We start from the raw sequence: 19,421 nt of genomic DNA on the forward strand, positions 1-19,421 counted from the left end.
AGGTGTTTGTATGTCTAAAAAAGTAAGCAAAATGTCTGGATTGGTAATATTTGGACCGACCCCGTAGAAGTAAGGATGTAGAAGGTTCTGAAAATAGCAAAAAAATAAGTTGCCTTAGACAGACAATGTGAAATCAGAGCAGGGATCAGATAAGACTCTGGGTTAGTAGTTTGAAACTATATATAAACACCACCCTTTCCGGAGTGACTATGCCATGGCTCACACAGGCTGAAAATATCAGCTTCATAAGGTATTCACATACAGAAAATGATTAGATTTGTTCGAATATCATCATTATGTGCTTTGATTAAGCACTACAGACACCGGAACTTGTTTTTAAGAAGAACTGGAACAGCATTCATGCTTATAATCATCATGTTTATAAGATTTACAACATACAGGGAAACTGTTTCTTCCTTTTAAAAAAATATTCTGTGTTGTTCACTAGACAGAAATTAAAAATGACAGCAACAGATTAGGATTTCTTTGTCGCTACCCTGTCCTTAAAACCCCTGCTTCCTTTATACAACCCCCCTGCCTGGCTTCATCTAACACTGCCATACTCTCTTCACTGTGCCTGGGTCTAGCAGTAGCAGATATGGCACTGCTGAAGGAGATGTCAATGAGCGGGCATCCCAGGTGATGTCATGAGGTGGCTTTCCTTTCACAAAGAGCTTGACTGGACTACCAGGATGCATCTTGAGCAACACACATCCCAGCAGCCTTTAGGCTCTTGATGTGGGAGTTAAACCCAGGTCCCAAATGGGAAAAGTCCTTATACAAGGACAACTATGCTGTTCCACCCAGCCCCTAATTATTGGTATATAAAAAATTATTGGTATATAAAAAAACAAATTTAAAGTCTAAATACTGGTGTTCCGTTTTGCTCAGATAATATATTGTTTACACTAGAATTACATTTTTTACACATAATTATTTAAACGTATCTAGAATGACATGCTAAGCTTGTAAAGTTATAGTACCAGGAGTATTTTTTTTACTAACAAATTCATTTAGTTCACAATGTCAAAAGCAAAGTAAGCAATTACACTGGGAAACTTGCACTCATGCAGGGATAGTTTGTAAGTTGTGAAGAAGAGACTGCTTCTTCTGTATGCTTGGCAAGGACTTAAGGAAGATGAATTGCATTATCGGGAAGGGAATTCCTTCAGCTTCTAAACCATGTTTGCAAATCAAACTACTGTATAGAGCAATGTAACATGCACCTTGCTCAGAAAATGTATGTTCAGAAAATTAAACTGATCTACTAGATATTATTGAAAGGCTTCCTGGGAAAGTTATGTATCACTTTCCAATAAGTACAGTGTATATACAGTATCAGAAGTGGTGCTTATCTGTTAGTACAATATGCACTATACTGCTATGAACTAAACTGTGCTGTGTATGAACTTCAAGTACCTGAAATTACTTTATCCCTTTCATGTTTGATAACTTTTGCATGTATGGCTACTTATCCTCAATTTAATCACAGGACTCCTTAAACCAATTTAGGAGAGAATTAGTCCATATATACAATGTGTTTGCAAATGCAACCAAGTGATGATGCAACTGTGGATTAGAAAATGTTAAATACAGTGTGAGTACCTTGTACAAGCACTGTACATACTGGATTAGATCATTTAAAGTGAATGTGTGAAAGCTCCATTGTATAGAGCTGTTACCCTATAGGTTTCTGGGAGCTCCACATTTTTGGCAGGTAATGCACAGGTGAGGATATACCTGAGGTCCTTAGGAAGAGCACCTTTGCCTCTTGCAAATAAACCAATTCAACTGAGAAAGCACTTTGTCTCTGAGTGACTGTTATTTGAGCTAGCTGGACAAGTAAGAGTTAACCCCGAGAAGACCCTTACACTAAACATGGTTCAAGCGTTGCTATTGTGGTCCCCTTGAATCACAGTCCAATGTGCTGTACAGTAAAAACCTGCGTGCTGGTATCCAAGCTGCCTTGCAAAGGTTCTTTGTCTAGTTCACACTCTTCTTTTGACCGAAGGCTCATTGAGAGGTTGTTATCCCAGACCAGCACATTAGCATATAATTAGCTTTGTGTGAGCAGCAAAACTTCATTAGGAAATTCAGGATAATGCCGTGCCAAGAACTGACGCAAAGCATTTTTAAAGATTACATAACATTAATTAGGATATAAAAAGGCAGTGGATAAACATATACAGTAAATTCAAACGATGACTGGAATTTACTGGCATGGTAATTATGAAAAATAGCAGTTGCAGAGCCATACAATTATTACAATATGCTTGCATACCTTCATTTGCAAAAGCTGGATATGACTTTTGTAACCATTACCAAAGAAGTTTGAGAATTGCTTGTGAATTAAATCTGAAAGTATGTTTGTGTCATATTTCAGTTGGGAAGGTAAATTACGAATACTCTGAAAATCCAGCTCTGTGGTTTAAAATAAACCTTAGAAAACCGGAACAATTCATTCAAATGCTGTGTTGCAGGCAGCTTTAATAAACTGTAGAGCAAGGAAGAGCATCACGAGAGTGTGGGGATTGCTCAATTGCATGACACAAATGCCTATTGTAAATGAATGTATTCCAGTTGGAAGCATGTTGTTCACATGAACAGGCATTATACAACAAAAGGATGAGTGCACAGCTTTTTCATAAAGAAAACTGTATTGTAAACCTGTGGTGACAGCTCATTTTGCAAAGAATTAGAAAGTTAACAACACATATTTCCAACTAAAAACAACAGAAGTAAGCCAATCTGTTTTGTATGACACACGCAAGTCTGTAACAACTGCTATGCTACCAAGGCATCAATAACAATGTAATTCTCCCTACAACACCATCTCATTGGGTTGTGTCATGTTATGCATCTTGTGGGGTTGTTGACATAACCCAGCTTAACACTGGAATTTTATTGCTGGTAACAGAAAATGTACTCCAAATATACAAACCAATACCCATATATGTGCAGGTATCTAAATATTGACTTATGATTTGTAAGTATTAAAAGGACTATTGTAACCTGAACTGCAACTCATCCAAGTTTTGCATTCCAATACAGCCAAATGAATTGTACTCTAAACCTAATTAATCCACAAAGGTTTCATGGCTTAATCCTCGCAGTCAAGGGGGTCATTGTCCTCAAAGCGGAGGTCAATGGCTGTCCCCCAGGATTTAGGGAAACAACATGCAAGTGTTCTCTGTTAGACTCCAGAGCAGTAGTAAAGCAAGACAGACAGCATTGCAAACATGACTCAAGGGAGGAGGCAGGTGCTTCACAAGACAACTCAATGGCAGCATGAAAAGCCAGTTTCAAGCTTTTCCCGAGGCAGCGCAAAATGTGTGGTAAATGGAATTTCAGTAATTGCCAGTACAGGTTTAAACTAGAGAGTTTATTGTGATGTTGTATTGACCAGAGATAGTTGGTATCTGGTCAAAAAAATTACTATGCTAGTTTTACAAACATAAAAACTACAAATATAATGTCTGAACAGTTACAGGCAAAGTTATTAAACAAATAACCACAGTAGCATAATGTAAAGGGTACTGCAGCCTAGAAAGAACTGTATCTCAAGTTCTGAACTCACAAACTTTTGGTTTTAAAACAGTAAACTAAAAGTGAACTAAAGAAGTGGCTTCCTTGACCAAGCTGGAAGGGGGCACTGACAAGTACTGGCATAGGGAGGAATAGGGTCAGTCCATTCTCCAGAAACAATAGGGGTGTTGCTGGAGAGGCATGGTGCAGGACTCAGGGGGCTACACAGAGGAGAAAAATAAAACAGCTACAAAAAATTGTTTATTGATTTTGTAATAGGCTTAAAGCAAAATAAATAAACTATAGGTCACTATGTCGACAAAGGCTAGAGCCCAACAAATATGATTTATATTAAGGTAACAGACTACCTGCATAGGTTTGGGCAGATTAACAGAATATTGATAACAACATTACTGTCGCTTGTTTACGCCCTTACATTTAATCAGTTTGCTGGGAAACCAGGCACGGACAGATGAAGTGAAAAAAAAGGATACGTTTTTAATCGATTCATTGTTACATGTTAGAAATAAAGGCAATCAGAACAAAATTTTACATGTACTGTACAAAGTCAGTCATGTCTGCTAAAACACATGCTCTCTATATACAGTACATGTGATACCTACACAAAGGGACAGATAATGCATTACAGTAGAACATCAGTTGTGTTACTGGGCAGCGCTGAACAAACAGCAGCTTTGTACCATATGGCTCTTGAGAGATTTCCTCCCTCTTTTTCCTTCTGTTTTTCTGACAGCTGGATGTCTAATAACAGAGGACAAGATGGTTGGCAGCTGCATGAAGCCAGCAGTGCTTTGATGCTGCTCACAAGTAATCCTAACTTTCTACAGGTAGGCAAGTGGGTTTAGACTTATAGCTTTTGAAAATATAAAGGTGAAGGAAAAACAGCTCTGGGAGCATATTAAAATGTACAGCTGGCAAGTCCACGTAAGAGAGTTTTACATGGTGATTAGAAAGTAAGTTTACCACATCAACGATATATATGTGTGTGTGTGTGTGTGGTTTTTTTTAAAGCAAGATGTGATTTTTTTTTTCCTTATAAAACATCCTCGATGATGATACACATCAAGGAGCTTTTACAAGGAGAAAATTTCACATCTTTGAAAATTCAATAGAGATTGCTCTTTTGCATTTAATTTTCTTGACCATGCAAACTCTATGTAGGTTAAAAGTGAAATATTTTCTAATATCTGAAAGCATTGCATATTATATTAAAGTAATGAAAGGTGGAGAGCAGTAGGGTTTCATCTGAGGAAGCATTGGGGGTTTCATATCGACACTTGGCTAAAAGAGAAGCTAATAATGGGTTGGGCTTTGAGGGTGAACTGCTCACTTCATGAGAAGGTGGTCCTGACAGTTTAGAGGCGAGCTTGCAGAGCTTTGTGAAGAAACCTCTCTCTTAATGGATTGGGATCTTCAGTGTTCACATTTTAAAAAGGACTGTGAGAGACAGAGTGGTCTTGCTCCTGAGCTGCTCAGAAGGAGGGTGATTACAGTAAGAAAAGTAGCTTGTTTACTGAAAGAGGAAAACAGATTTGACTAATCCTAAAACTTGATACTACAATAAATACTAGCAGGGGAAGAGATTGCTTTAACAAGAAGCCGGTCGTGATACTTAGACTGGGCTAAAAAATTGTAAGCACTGTACATACAGGTACTGTATAACAAGATTCAACAAGAAATCGCTAAGGCAGAGATATATATAAAATAAAAAAGTATATGTTACCAATATGATGTAGATGGTGCTGAAGAGAAATTTGTAAAGACTGATGGCTTGAAAAAACTGGATCTGATGCACAAAATAATAAGGACAAAAAACAAAAGGAATATGTCTACAGACTAAATTCTAGAAGCTTAAAAGTTTAGGGAGAATTTCCTCGTAAGATCAAAGGCGTTCTAATGTTCATTGAAAAGGGACTGTCAGTAATTAGTTGAGCTTTTTCTCTCATATTGACCATGCATAACTTCAAGAGTGGTGTTTAATAAACATTGCATGAGGTCAAAGGTAACCAATCACACCTTTAAGGGGAGGATTGTTTTCTTCTAATATCTGTAGTGGCTTTCTGAAGCAACTGTTACAGTAGATTACAGTTTATATAGAAAGTAGAGCTGGACAGAGGCTAATCTCATACTGTAAATCACTTAACATTGTGCCCTTACACCCCCACCACCACCACCACAAAATCTTTTTTTGTGGTGGAAATTACAGAACTGCAAATTGCTGTCGTCTACTGAGCTAGCCTGTATCTTCCCAGCTCGCAAAAGGTTCTTCAGGGGAAATGGTTGGCTGGGCAAGCAGGAAGTCAGCCTAGAAAGCAGCCTTTCCTGTTCCAATATCTTAGAAAGTTTTTACTTTCTGTTTCCTGCTGCCCAACAGTAATGATTTCTCTCTCTCTCTCTCTCTCTCTCTCTCTCTCTCTCTCTCTCTCTCTCTCTCTCTCTCTCTCAAGCCAGCTTCTGACTCCTCCCTTCTCAGCCCCCTGTTGCTGCTTGCTATCCTGAGCCTCGGTGTATAGTTTGGCTAGAGCAGAGTGGAGCAGCTGGGCAGAGCTAACAGGGAATGATAATGACCTCAGAAATCTGCTGTTAGCTCGACAACAATAGGGTGCTCAGTCTAGTGGAAAATTGTGTTCATCAGCTAGCTCTGCTCAGTTACTAATTGACATTGCCAAATATTTAAGAACAATTGGAATGCACAAGCAAAAAAATGGAGATCTTAATCCTTGGACTTAACATTTTTTCCTCATTTTTTTGCTCTTTGATTAAGAGATGACTATCGCTAAAACTGAAGCAAACTTTTCATGTCATTATCTGCCTCATGTCAAAGCTCTGATGCTTGCACAAAAGCTGTTTTTATGTAGTCTGTCAATGGGGTTAGACACAAGTATGGAATGGAAGTGCATAGCTGAGTAATGAATGTGCCTCTGCCTACTGCAGCTTAGATGACTACAACAGCTGATTTAATGTTATTCTAGATACAGTGAATTGTTGAAATTTTACTAAAAACATATACAATGGTACTTTTTTTTTTTTCATTGTTTCATTCCAGGACCAACACAGTCCCTTGTGTTAAGCAATTCTTATGTCATGGTATCATGTGGCTGGTCTTCCATATTTAATGAACCAAAGGTCAATGTATTCAATTGCTCTTTCTCATGGGCACAACCTCAATCATCCAACAATTTAAGTTGGTCAAACAGTCTCAAGTCATTTAAGCTTAATTTATTTAAATAGCATTTAAGAATACATGAGTCGCACCAAGTATATGCAAAAAGAAAAACTGACATAAATTGTAGCTAACAAACTAATCCCCTTATTTTGCACTTCAACATATATGTCTAAAATGGGCAGTTATGAAAGAAACACATGTACTAGCACAAATTGTATTCTAATTCTAAAACATGATATCTGATACTACATTAGGTTAAAGAAAGCTATCAGTTTCCATGCCTTAGTGCTCTCAGGAAATCTGTTACACTTGCACCTGGACCATTTTACCTCAGCAGTGTCTTATAGTGGAAAGCATTCCAGTCAGTCAGGGAAGCAACTGGTTGGTTAATGGCAGGGAAGAAGCCAAGGGGTGGGGTCAATTTTCAAGGAAGTGCAACACTATCTGACAATATAGTTTGCAAACAGAGTTTTTGTGTAGCACCAGATATTTTTCTAACAAACTGAGATATATATAACAAATGGAAGTGCACAACAGGTAAGGTTCATAAAATTATTACACTAGTTACAAACAATTTAAGAGGCATGTGCTTATCTTTGATTCAAACAACTTAACACATGCAGTGGCTAAATTAATTGAACTGTGCTAGAAAATGTGAATGTTTATTCTAAATGCAAGTTTGTCAACTTTCTGATTCAAATAAAATGGGACATCCTTGGGTTTTAGCTTACTTGAAATGTAATTCTGACCTTGTCAATTTAGCTTTACTGAGGTGTTATTCATCTTACTTCTGCACTGATTTACAGACTCTGACAAGCCAATCACTAAATTTGTATTGACCATTAGCACACGTCTGGTCCTAAGTTAAATGGTTCTATAATAAACGTTATTAATAGATTTTATTTTTTTATTTTTTTATTTAAAAAAAAATCCTTAGCAATCTCATGACAAAAAATGACAATTTGAAGGGAAAGTTTCAAAGGTGTGTGTAAATCACAGCTTAGTAAAATCAGGTTTTCAGATTCAAAAAACCTGTAATGAGAGATAATTATAAGGGAGACATTGGCATAATTTAAACAGATTTCCTCCCAATTAGTTGTCGAGAAACATACGGTTAAGATTGCCCTTGTTACAAAGTTGACAGAAAAGGCTGACTAGACAGCTCACAGAGTTCACATGCCACATTATGCTGGTTCCCAGATTATCAAATACCAGTAACCAGTCACAATGATTTCCAAATTCAGCACCTTTTTTAAGCTATCCGTGGCCTACTTCCATCCAAGTGAGCTGCTGGCTCCCAGTCCTACAGGGCAATCAACTATATTATTGCCAAAATTGTTACAATGAAGGTTATTATTTTTACTTGCAGACTGGTGCTAAAGAATACCTTTTTTTAATGTGTTTTTGTTTCTTACAGTAAATCTTGAATAATATCATGACTTTTAGTAAGTATATTGTGATTATACCCCAATTCCAAAACATAACATTTTCAAATGCAAGACATTATGTGTAAGGCACTGTGTAAATCGCATGGAAATCGTGAAATTAGCCCCAAAACCGCGATTTTTACAATATTCTTAAGAAATAAAAATAAATTATTTCATCATTATTATTCGTGTCTCATAAACAAAACAAAAAAAAAATCACATTAACGAAACTGTACAGCTCTGCTGTGTATCTGCGTGCACTATTCATCATGCACATAGTGCTGTGCAGAGATTATGTCATGTGAATAAATGCAATCTTGGTGGAAATTAAAATACTACACACTGTAAACAAGAAAATGGATGTCTCTAAAAAGGATAAAATGTGTCTGCAATAGATCATGTAAAGCAGTAAACAACGGGAGTGTTACGCAGCGATGGAGGGAAGCTCTTCTGTACGTCCCGCAACGTCACTACAGAGAACTGGCTGTTGACAGGCATTTAGATTCAAGTATTCACCGAAAGAGAAAGCCGGAAACACAGAGCAGAACTGCGACTGCTTTACTTGCAAAGAAACAAAAAATGGTGACTTCCATGTTCCAAAAGTCCACTGAAAACCGTGAATCACGAAACACATACATTTTTGACCTGACAGAGGAGCTTGTTTGATCCCTCTTGACAAACTGGACAATCAAGAGTAACGTAAATTCTTCAGACCCAGTGTAGAAAATGTGATAGAGTAGAGTGATTCCTTCATCAGCCCCGCTGAGACATGAATACTTACCAAAAGTTGACGAGTATCACAAGCAGGAGATTATGGAATTGGTAAAACAGTCTGGTTGCTTGTCCTTAGTCACTGACGAGTCGACTGATGTCCAAGATCAGTATGGGCTACACATTGTATTTGTTTTGCAAGACCTAAATGGTGAAAATGCATCTGACGTACTAGAACTGAAAGCTGTCCTTGCACATTCCACGAAATACAACACCAGTGACACTGCTGTGAATTTTAAACTATAGAAAGCACCAATTATGATACAAAAATGAGTAAGAAGCAACTTTTCACTACTCAAAGAATCTAAAATAAATGTCACTAAAAAAAATAAAAATTTTATTTAAATAAACATGACGATTTGGAGTCAATAGGACTGAGAATCTAACTGGGTGTGTTACATATGAAATGTTGGCATTTGGAATTAGATTGAAATCACAACATTTTTAACAGGGTCTAGTTACAGAAATAGCAACTTTCCTCCCCATATAAAAAATGCTTGGGCGGAGTTAAAAAAAAAAATCTATAAATATATAAAAATATATATATAAAAAAAAAAAAAAGGTAATGGAAATGGAAATTGGATGTTTTTTTTTTTTCTGTTTTCAATGTCCTAGCGTGTACAATCAAGATATCATCCTTGACATTTAAAGCGCTTCAAATCTTCAATTATTAAGGCCAATCAGAAGATGTGTTCAACAACAGTGCAGGAGAAATCACAATGGAGGAATCACAGTGCTCTGTTTTAGTGCTGTTTGGAGACAGGCTCTCAGTGAGTCAAAGGCCCTGGTTGCAGCAGTTGATCTTAAGTTGTGTTCCCAGCAAGTCAGGACAGATGCAGCACAAACACATTTTCTGGTTCACTGATGTCATTTTCACATGTTCACTGATTCAAACATCCTTTTACTCGCACTACAAACAGCTGCATACCAAGCTTCCCCCTGCCAGTGACTGTCACACATCTTTTGCCGTAACTGTTTGATTGCAAAGTTGACCTCGCTCCTCTGTTCAGACTGAGCAAGACGTTTTAAATAGCTCTTCAGTTCTCAATACCCCTTTACAAAATATTACACCAGGTTACAATGGCTTTTCTTCTGACATTCATTGTAAGCATCATTCTCAGATCTGTTCTGAGAAATACTGCTGAAAAGGCTTCATAATGAATTCAGAAATACTATCAAGTTGGGAACCCTTGTTTAGCAAGCTGAATTCATTGAAGAGAACCAATGGCGAACCAATTTTGAAAAAAGAAACAAAACAAAACAAAATGTAGCAAAGAAGAAGAGTGTTTGAAATGCGCATTGAAAAAAACAAATATATTAAAGATATATTAATATTAGCACGTTATCATCCTTAAATGACAATTTGAAACAATAGCAGCTTCACCTTTAAGAGCCCCCCCCCCCCCCCCCCCCCAAAAAAAAAAAACAAACCTTGAGAAATAATAGTGTGTAACCTTGACCTTTGTTTTTCACAGCCAAGATATTATTGATCATTATGGTAAGTTCAGTTTAACTCAGTCACGGTGGTAGCAGGTTATTTATACAACAGACATGCAAACTAAATCAGCTTTCTCTTTGAAATAAGAAAAGAAAAATAAACAGCATTTATTTGAAGTTACCTTTTTTTAACCTCTATTACACAAATTGGAAGTTGTGGCAAAAAACCCTTTTAAAAGTCTTATTTTTTGCCCTTGAGTCTAATAGGAATTTCCTTAGCGTATAGTGCTACCTGGTGGCTAATCCATTAGATTACTAAATTATTTTTAAAAAACACGTTCGATGCTGTTCGTTAAGACCAGGGATTAGGTAACATGAGAAATGCTGTGCAGAAGCTGATTATATTTAGTAAAATATAACGGATTCACCTCTTATCTTAAGTCTGTGCCACGGATACAGAAACTATTCCCCTAAATAACGACTGTAATGCAGAACGGGGTGAATTTATTTAGCCTCATAAGCACCAATCTCCATAACGCCCCTTAATTCTGCATGATTTGTAGTCTTTGCTCTGAGAATGAATTAAGCTAAGAGACTAGGCTTGCCTTTTCCCCCAGCAGAGGGTGAGCCCTCAAGGTCAACTTTAAGGCACATTAGTAGAACAGTGTGGGGATATCTGGCGTGTTGCCCATCAGTCCTCGCTACCTGAACTGTGAATACATATAGAGAGATTCTGTCTCTGTAGCACTATCAATCTATTTTATGACCACTGAAAAAAAAAATCTACCTAAGAAACTAATGAAGCACTTTAAAATACAGATTTTAAGCTGGATAGTCCTATATATATATATATTTCCACTGTATTTTGACAGTTTTTTAAAACATGCTTGTAAAATTAATTTATGTGGCTTACTTCAATCTCTTGTACCACAAATCCCTTCGAAGTTCAATACTTTGTTCAAAATCAATGCACTACATAGAACACAAACATAACTAGTTGTTAAATATGCATACATAAAAATGTTCTTATTAAAGATGAAGTTGCTTAATTTTTTTTTTCCTTGACAACTGAAAAGCATATTTTACTCTGCAAATGCAGTCAGATTTTTTTTTTTTTTTAAACTTGCTTTATATTTGTATATTCCATTAGTGTCTTGTTTAGCTTAAACCAATTGATTACCACAGTCATGACCCAATTAATAAGCATGGTGCTTAGCTGCACAGTGCTACCCTGAGGAATGAAGAAGTTACCTTTAAAAGTTCTATAGTCATAGCAGCAGCCTCTACACTTCCCAGTAAATACACCTCTAATCTGCTAATACTGTAGTACTATGTCTAGAATGTTTTATGCTTAATCAATTCTATCCTGTTTACTATTATTAAACTTAAATCAAATTCCTTCTGTACTATACTGTAAAGTAGGCTGTGACTTTGAATGTGAACAGAGTGTTTCGTGGGTATTTGAACAGAGGCATTAAGCATCATGAGAATGTGTGGAATGCACAGCATGGATTTGAACTATTTTGCTTAACAAATTCTGTACTGGTAGGTTCTCTTTCTTCTCCCGGAATTGAATTTTGCCTGAGCCTTACTGAACATTGTCATAGTCCTTCGGCATGGGGAGTAGGGGGAGAGGGGGAGCAGAGAGGGGGAGCAGTGCATCTGATACTGCATTCCTCTCTTAATGAACATCTATTTATATCACTGACAAGTCAATAGGCGTGTGTAAAGAAGCAGATATAGCCATACCAACAATTACACAGGTGAAGACATGTGACTGCATGGGTGACTTAAAGATAGAGAAATAAATGCAGCTACTGTAGCTTGAATCTCTAAAGTGAGAACTGGCTGCTAAGCAGGCAGACCTTGGCTTTTAAGGCAAGCTGGTCCTGTTCCAGATTCTCTCACAGCTTCTGACCATAGCCAGGTCAAGATATAGAAGGTTAGTTCATGAAGAAAACACGGTCTATGGAAATGGTTATCTATGTACTATCTGCTTTTCTCACCATGGCTGTTTATAGATAAAAAGCCAATAATAAAGGACAGCAAAGATGACTACAGCTCTTACTAATGACATGGGTCACAATGGAGAAGTGTAAGTTTACTTCACACACACACATTTTAATCATATGTAACAAATCAGTGAGTTAAAAAAAAATGTATACAGGCTTGTAACCAGGAGGTCCCCGGTTCAAATTCCAGCTCAGCCACTGACTCACTGTGTGACCCTTAGCAAGTCACTTAACCTCCTTGTGCTCCATCTTTCGGGTGAGACGTTGTTTTAAGTGACTCTGCAGCTGATGCATAGCTCACACACCCTAGTCTCGTATCCTGTAAAGCTTTTTGTGATGGTGGTCCACTATTAAAGGTGCTATATAAAAATAAAGGTTATTATTATTATTATTATTATTATTATTATTATTATTATTATTATTATTACCCTGCCACACCAGATTCAGTGTTGTAAAAGCCCCCTGTTGGTGTTAACTCTCATTCTTGTCATTGTCTCCTCCTCAATAATGAATACAATCCCATTAATGGCCCTTGGGGCATTTACAACTGCATACCTCATAGCCTATTAAAAAACTCAAAGATCAAGATAGTCTTACCAGAGGAAGGAGATGAAGGGTGTGGACTGTCCTCCTGTGCACTCCCCGTCTGTGAAAGGCCTCCTCCAGCTCCACTTTCCTCAGTGATGTTAGAGGAACCTGGAGTTGTGGATCTGCTGATGGACTGAGACTCTGGATCACTTGCTGAGCCATGTCGCTCATCCAAGCAGATTTGGATCCCCTCCTCCCCAGGCTTCTGGTCCCTCTTGTGCACTCGGGAGTGGACAACCACTTGGTGATAAGTTCTAAACACCCTTCCGCAATCTGAGCACTCTGTGGACTTTTCCTTCATACTAGGTATGCTGTATTCAAGGCTCTGCCGAAGGCTGTGGGGCATAAACTCCCTGCTACCTTCTGAAGTGCCATCTTTACCTGAGACCAGGTTGCTGCTTTTGGCACATTGCACAGCTTCAGTGTGCAGCTTTTGCTTGGAACCATCAGCAGCCATAAGAAGGTAGTCTCGCTTTTCTTTAGCAAACAGTATGCCTGTATTGGCCAGAGTCTCTTCCTGACTGCACGTCACTTGTTGATGTTCCTTAGACAGAAAAGCCTGATCCATGGACATTCCCCTCGCCATAATCTGCCAAGCTTGATAATTGTTTATAGGGTCCATCTCTGTTACTTTAGCGGCTGCCTGCAAGCGCTCCATGCAGCTGGACTTTAAGGGAGGCACCAGGTTCAAACAACCCAACAAAGACCTCTTCTCCCCTTCACCCAAGCTGTGGCCCATTCCGCCAACCGGTGCCAGAAGTTTCCCAAGCATTTCTTTCTCCTTCATAGCAATGGCTGCTTTGCTAAGCATCTGGTTTTGATCACCTAAGCCTGTTTTATCAGGCGACAGGAACCCACTTTGCAAGCATGATATGTATCGGGAATACAAGTTTGCATGGGTTTCCTGTGCCATGCTATTGATAGTTACAGGCACCTCAGAGTCTGTAGGTGATGTGCTCTTAATAGACAGTTTGTTCAGATGCACTTTCATGTGGTTCTTCAGGAACCAGGGTTCTTTAAATCGCCTGCCACAGATCTGGCAGCAGTGCTCGAAGGAATCCTTGTGCTTCCTCATGTGGCCCTTCAGGAACCAGGCCTGGCTGAAGACCTGGCTGCACACCTCACAGCGGAACTCGTTGGTGGGCTTGTCCCCATTGCCGCTGGAGCCCTGGCCCTGAGCCGACTCTGCGGTGATGTGCGCCTTTTCCACATGGCTAATAAGGTCCTCCTCCTGGGAGGCAGCAAAGTCACACAGCGTACACTTGTAGGGCTTGTGCAGAATGCGGATGTGGCGATCCAGCTCCTCACGCTTCTTGAACTTCCCTTTGCAGAAGGTGCAGCGGAAGCCAGTGGGCGGGGCTGCCTGCTCTTCCTGGACTGGTTTGGGAGAGGGGGCCAGAAGAGAGGTGTTCTCAGGGGTGCTGTGGCTTGTGAGTGTTAGCAGACTGCAGGGGGCAATGGGTATCTGCTGCTGCTGCTGCTGAGTCTGCATTGGCTGCAGCTGATGTTGCTGGGGAGGCTGTTGCTGTTGCTTCATGTCAGGCCTGGGCTGGAGGAGGCTGCCCTTCATCTGCTTGTCCCTCAGGATGGCCCTCTCTTCCAGCTCGTGCAGGAGTCGGTTCTCCTCACGGACTCGGCCACGGCCCTTGCCCAGGTTGCCCAGCTTGTGAGTGCGTAGGTGGATCTTCAGGTTGCCTTTCTGAGCCGCCCGGTGGTCGCAGTATGGGCATTTGAAAGGCTTCTCTCCAGTATGGGTTCGCATGTGTAGTGAAAGGATGCTGTTGAAGCGAAACCGTTTTCCACAGAGAGGGCATGGGTACTTCCTGTTCTTTCTGGCGTCGTCTTCAATGTCATTCATTTGTGACATGATGCCCAGATTCTGCCCATTCAGGAACTGTTGAAGGTCTACTCTCCCGTTCATAGCCAGACTGGAATCAATGTCTCGGTTCAGATGGTTGGCAAGCAAAGCCATCTGACTGCTTATTGACTGACTAGCAAAAGACAGGTGACTTTTTTCATCCAGTGGGGTAGCAGCTTTCTCTTCAGGGATCTGTCTGTTGTGGATATCTGGAAAGGCATGGCCAAGTTGAGCAGTTAACTGGTGCAGCTTCTGGCTTATCGGATACTGGCCGTTAAGAACAGTGCTGTTGAGATGGGCTTCAGCTTCAGGCGCTGCTGAAGACACACCAAGGCACAAGCTAGTTTCTTCCATCCTAAAAGAAAAAGACAAGCAGAGAACAACGTTACATTTACACAACATCAAAGCTTTCACTGCATTCAGCCATTTTGCAACAGCTGTTTTACAAAAAAATCAATCTAAAAATATATTGATCTACTGTTAAGCCTGGAACTAAATATTTATGTAATGTGTAACAAGAAGACAGCCAACAGCCTTCCCATTTTTATTATTTTCTTCTAATCACCCTGTATACAAAGGGATTTCAATTTTAAACCTTGAAAAAACAATAAAAAATAATACTTTGACACAGGTTTGCTCACACAGTTATTTTTGTTACCCTGTCTGTAAAGTGCCATATTGTGGATGCACTTGTACAGCATATTATTCATATGTTTTTACAATTTTCTGTGTTTTCTCCTCTGAACTTTCGTTTCTACATTCTAGACCGCCAAAACATGTCAGCGATAGTGCAGCGTTAATACTTTTATAAATGTATAATTCCCAATCTGCAATATACTCTCTGCATTATCAATTGTTATATTACAATGGTTGCTGATTGCACATCAAATGTACACAGCAATTACTTTGTAAACAATTACATTACCTAAAACAAAGAGCATTACAAATCTTGTATATTTATTTATTTTCTTATCAAAGTATTCTGTAATGTTCTCGGTAATAACATACTTGTATTAGCCTACTGAATTTCCAGCCATAAAATGGCAGAGCATGGGCTACACTGTATTTGTATTAGAAACAGCTACAAAGGATAACATCTACAAGAAAGAATGTATCTGTGCAGTGAAAATGGACGGAGTACAATTGAAATGTATGTTCAATCCATTAAAAACATGTCCATCGTATGATCATGGTTTTAAGTGAGTTGCAGTGAATATTGTTTTACTCCATGCAACTGAGGGTCAAGCTTTAGAAACAATAAAATGAGTTTTGTTTTAGTCAACAAAAACTGCTGTAATATCTCATTAAGCTGATTAGTATGCTGCCTAGTAACAGCTCTAGGTGCTATAACGCATGATTATAATCATAAAAATCCTTCAGTGTTTGCAACTAAGCATTAACGAGGTATATTAAATTTTAAGGAGAATGTCACTAGCAGCTCGGCAAGATTTTCATACAGTATTACAAATTAACCCCTGGGTGTTGGGCAAGGTTGGCAACACATTTGGACCAACGTGGCTGACTGCGGTAATCATGCATACACAAGTACTTAGATATGGGTAGAGGCAGTCCGTAGCTTCATATAACGGAATTCCTCGGAAATCGTGGAATTTGCAGGCACATTCTGCAGCTACATCGTCATCATTGTCTTAGACTGCTAAAGACCTGAAATATGTAACTTAGTTGTTCGGTTCTAGTTTTGTTAAATGAACAGGTGCTTTGTCTCTTTCAAAACGTAGGAGTTAGTTAAAGACTGGAGTTAAGGCTTTGAAAATGTGGCCCAATAAGAAGTATTGTGTGAAGTGGTGTGATGTTTTTGTTTGACAGTTTCTAAAGATTGTATTGACAAAAATGCTTGCTATATTAAATTGGATGTACTTAACCTGTACATTGTTTGATATCATTATGTATACTTGATTTCCATTTTTATAAGATATTATTAATAATACACATACTAAACAAATAAGATGCTCCGCAGAACCCTTCGCAGATATCTACTTAAAATGTCTGCAGTTTTTTTGCATATTTTCCTGCACATTTGGACTGCCTCTAGCTAGCGATGCCGAAAGGGAATCCAGCAGTAACTAATGCAAAACATTTTATAAGGTAAAAATCAAGATACACAGGCAATGCTTCTGCAATGAAAAGTCATCGTGCAAAATATTTAAATAAAGCAGGTTTGGGAATAGAGAACATCTTTATAATAGACCCTGTTTATTGTAGCAATGGCTGGGTTAAGCAAAGCACACTGCAGTGTAAAACACCAGACTAGACTGGTGAACCTTTCAGGGTCATTTAACAGCTACACATATTATTACAAAAACAAACCAAGGCTTGTTTCATGCACACAGCTTTGGTGTGCTGAGCAAACACTTTATTATCTTTTGCTATCAACACAAGTGACATTTCTGCATCCAAACAAATTACCTCACAAACATTTTTCAAGAGGGCAGGGCTGGAAAGTTTAAAACACAGTTTATATTAACAGTGGTTTAATGCTGTACATTGGAAATAACTTTGATGTTAAGTAATGTAACATGAGCTGGATCTTAAAGTCTGCTTTGTCTGCAATATGCTACATTCCATCGTAGTGTTAGTCTCATGCTCAGTATCGCACTCATGCCAGTGTCTCGATGACCAGTGGTTGAAATGAAGCAATATTGATATTTAGTTATGACAAATTCATGAGGAAATTCTCACAGGCGTGGTAGTCTGCAAAACATAAAAAAATGACTATTTAATGAGTACATCTGTCATAGACTAAACATTTTACATTGATATTGTGATTCCATGTTGCACTGTATTAATATGTGGGATCTCATGACAGTACTGGCTAATGGAACAAACAAACTCTAAAAACAGCTAAAAGACTTTGCAATGCAGAAAAACAAACCACATCATATTTATAACATGTAATCCTTTTTTGAATTTACTCCCCTCTCTCTAATAAAGTCCATAATGCACAACTAAATCCTAGAAATCAATAATAATAATAATAATAATAAATAATAATGAATAACCAATGACAATAATCACATTGACTTAAAACAAGCACAATTATGTACACATAAAACTCAATAAAAAAAAAAATAGCTGCTTTTCACATATTTGCCTGGCCGACGTATATTAAGAAGCAAATCAGAATAAAAACCAAAATAGTTTTATCTACATAATTCAGTTCCATATTTCCAGATAGCAATTTATCTGATAATAACCTTTCATTCTGATAAGAAAAAGGAAGTCTATGCAATTGACGTGTGTCCACTTGAGCTAGCACAGCATTAAGAACAATTAGCTGAAACATAAAGGCTCCATCACACTGCGATTTCATCTTTCATAATGAAAGAAAAAGCACCAAGAGATCATTTGTGAAAGAGGGGTATTGCTGCGGTGTTTCAACATACATGCAGAACCCCAGAATTGAATTGTTAGCAAATCTAACACAATGGCTTTCAACTCAAAGATTACTACTGTGATATTAACAACAGTACTATTTTTGTGTTCCACATAAATGCACATGCAATATGACCAGCTTACCTTCCTGTACTGAAACCATTACATTTATTTCCATCTTAATATCCATTTCTGTGTAGGCACTATAGTATCTGACATGTTGGTGGATCCTAATTTTAATAATTTTGCTGTTCCAAATGTTTTAGAAAAAGTAGCCTGCAAGAAATTATTGAAGCTTGTTTTTTTTTTTTTTCTGGACTGTATTTCACAGTTACCTGACACATACAACATTTACTTATTGTGAACCAAGCACTTTTATAAATACTACAGTCAAAATGGAGTTTCTAAAACCACTGGAACTTCCTATTACACATTCTCAGACAGGTATGTCGTACATTCTTACAGTTTGTGGTTATGTTTACTGTTCCAAGCATCATCACATACAACTTGATTTTGCACAGCGTAAGTAAATTAGTATCAGCAGACACATGCTTTTGAGAACAATTCACTATTTGGGGAAAGTTCTTTATTTGAGCGGCCCCAGGCAGATGCAGAGATGATGTGAGGAGCTTCAGCAATGGAGCTGCAATGGTGGCTACAAACACTGCATTTATCCCTCATGAACAAATTCATAAAAACAAATAGCTAGTGTTTTTCTCCTTTCTTAAGAATCTGTCCACTTTCACCACTGTTCAGACTTATACTCAGTAAGGAAGCAATGTTTGCAATATTTAGAAAGTATTTCTTTATATACATTTTTTTTTTTTTTAATGAGGCAGATAATGCATGCAAAATTACATTCACATTTGTTTCACTTTATGGTTCAATAATTTGGTAGCCAAGGTTTGTATACAATCTACCTTCTATGCAGAAAAAAAACACTTTTTTTTCAGCTCTAACCACAATTTCCTAATACAGAAGTTTCTTTCTGTAAAAGGCATAATGATTTCAGGTAGCAAAAGTAACATGATGTTACCCTTTACCGTTTTCCTTTTGGCAACCGAGTCACTCAACAAGCTTAAAAAGAGCCAGCAGCTCCAGTTTTATTACTGACCCAATATGTGTCTCACAGTGTTACCTAAGAAGCCATTATTACATTGTATCTTATTTTATTCCATGTTTATTCCAATCCCATAATTACAGGAACCGTGAATTGAACTTGT

General features: G+C 38.1%; 1 protein-coding gene across 3 annotated transcripts in view; it reads right to left on the reverse strand.

Annotated features, from left to right (window-relative positions):
- LOC121296546 (zinc finger protein 536-like) overlaps positions 1-19,421 on the reverse strand; it is a 138,285-nt gene that overhangs the window by 58,206 nt on the left and 60,658 nt on the right. For all 3 annotated transcript variants that reach the window (XM_041222229.1, XM_041222227.1, XM_041222228.1), the window contains exon 3: positions 12,957-15,160. In XM_041222229.1, coding sequence (XP_041078163.1) covers positions 12,957-15,159 — 2,203 coding nt within the window. In that variant the 5' untranslated portion in view covers position 15,160. The remainder of the gene's footprint in view (positions 1-12,956; positions 15,161-19,421) is intronic.

Source organism: Polyodon spathula, chromosome 21 (genome assembly GCF_017654505.1).
Source record: "Polyodon spathula isolate WHYD16114869_AA chromosome 21, ASM1765450v1, whole genome shotgun sequence".
Taxonomy (NCBI): Eukaryota; Metazoa; Chordata; class Actinopteri; order Acipenseriformes; family Polyodontidae; genus Polyodon; species Polyodon spathula.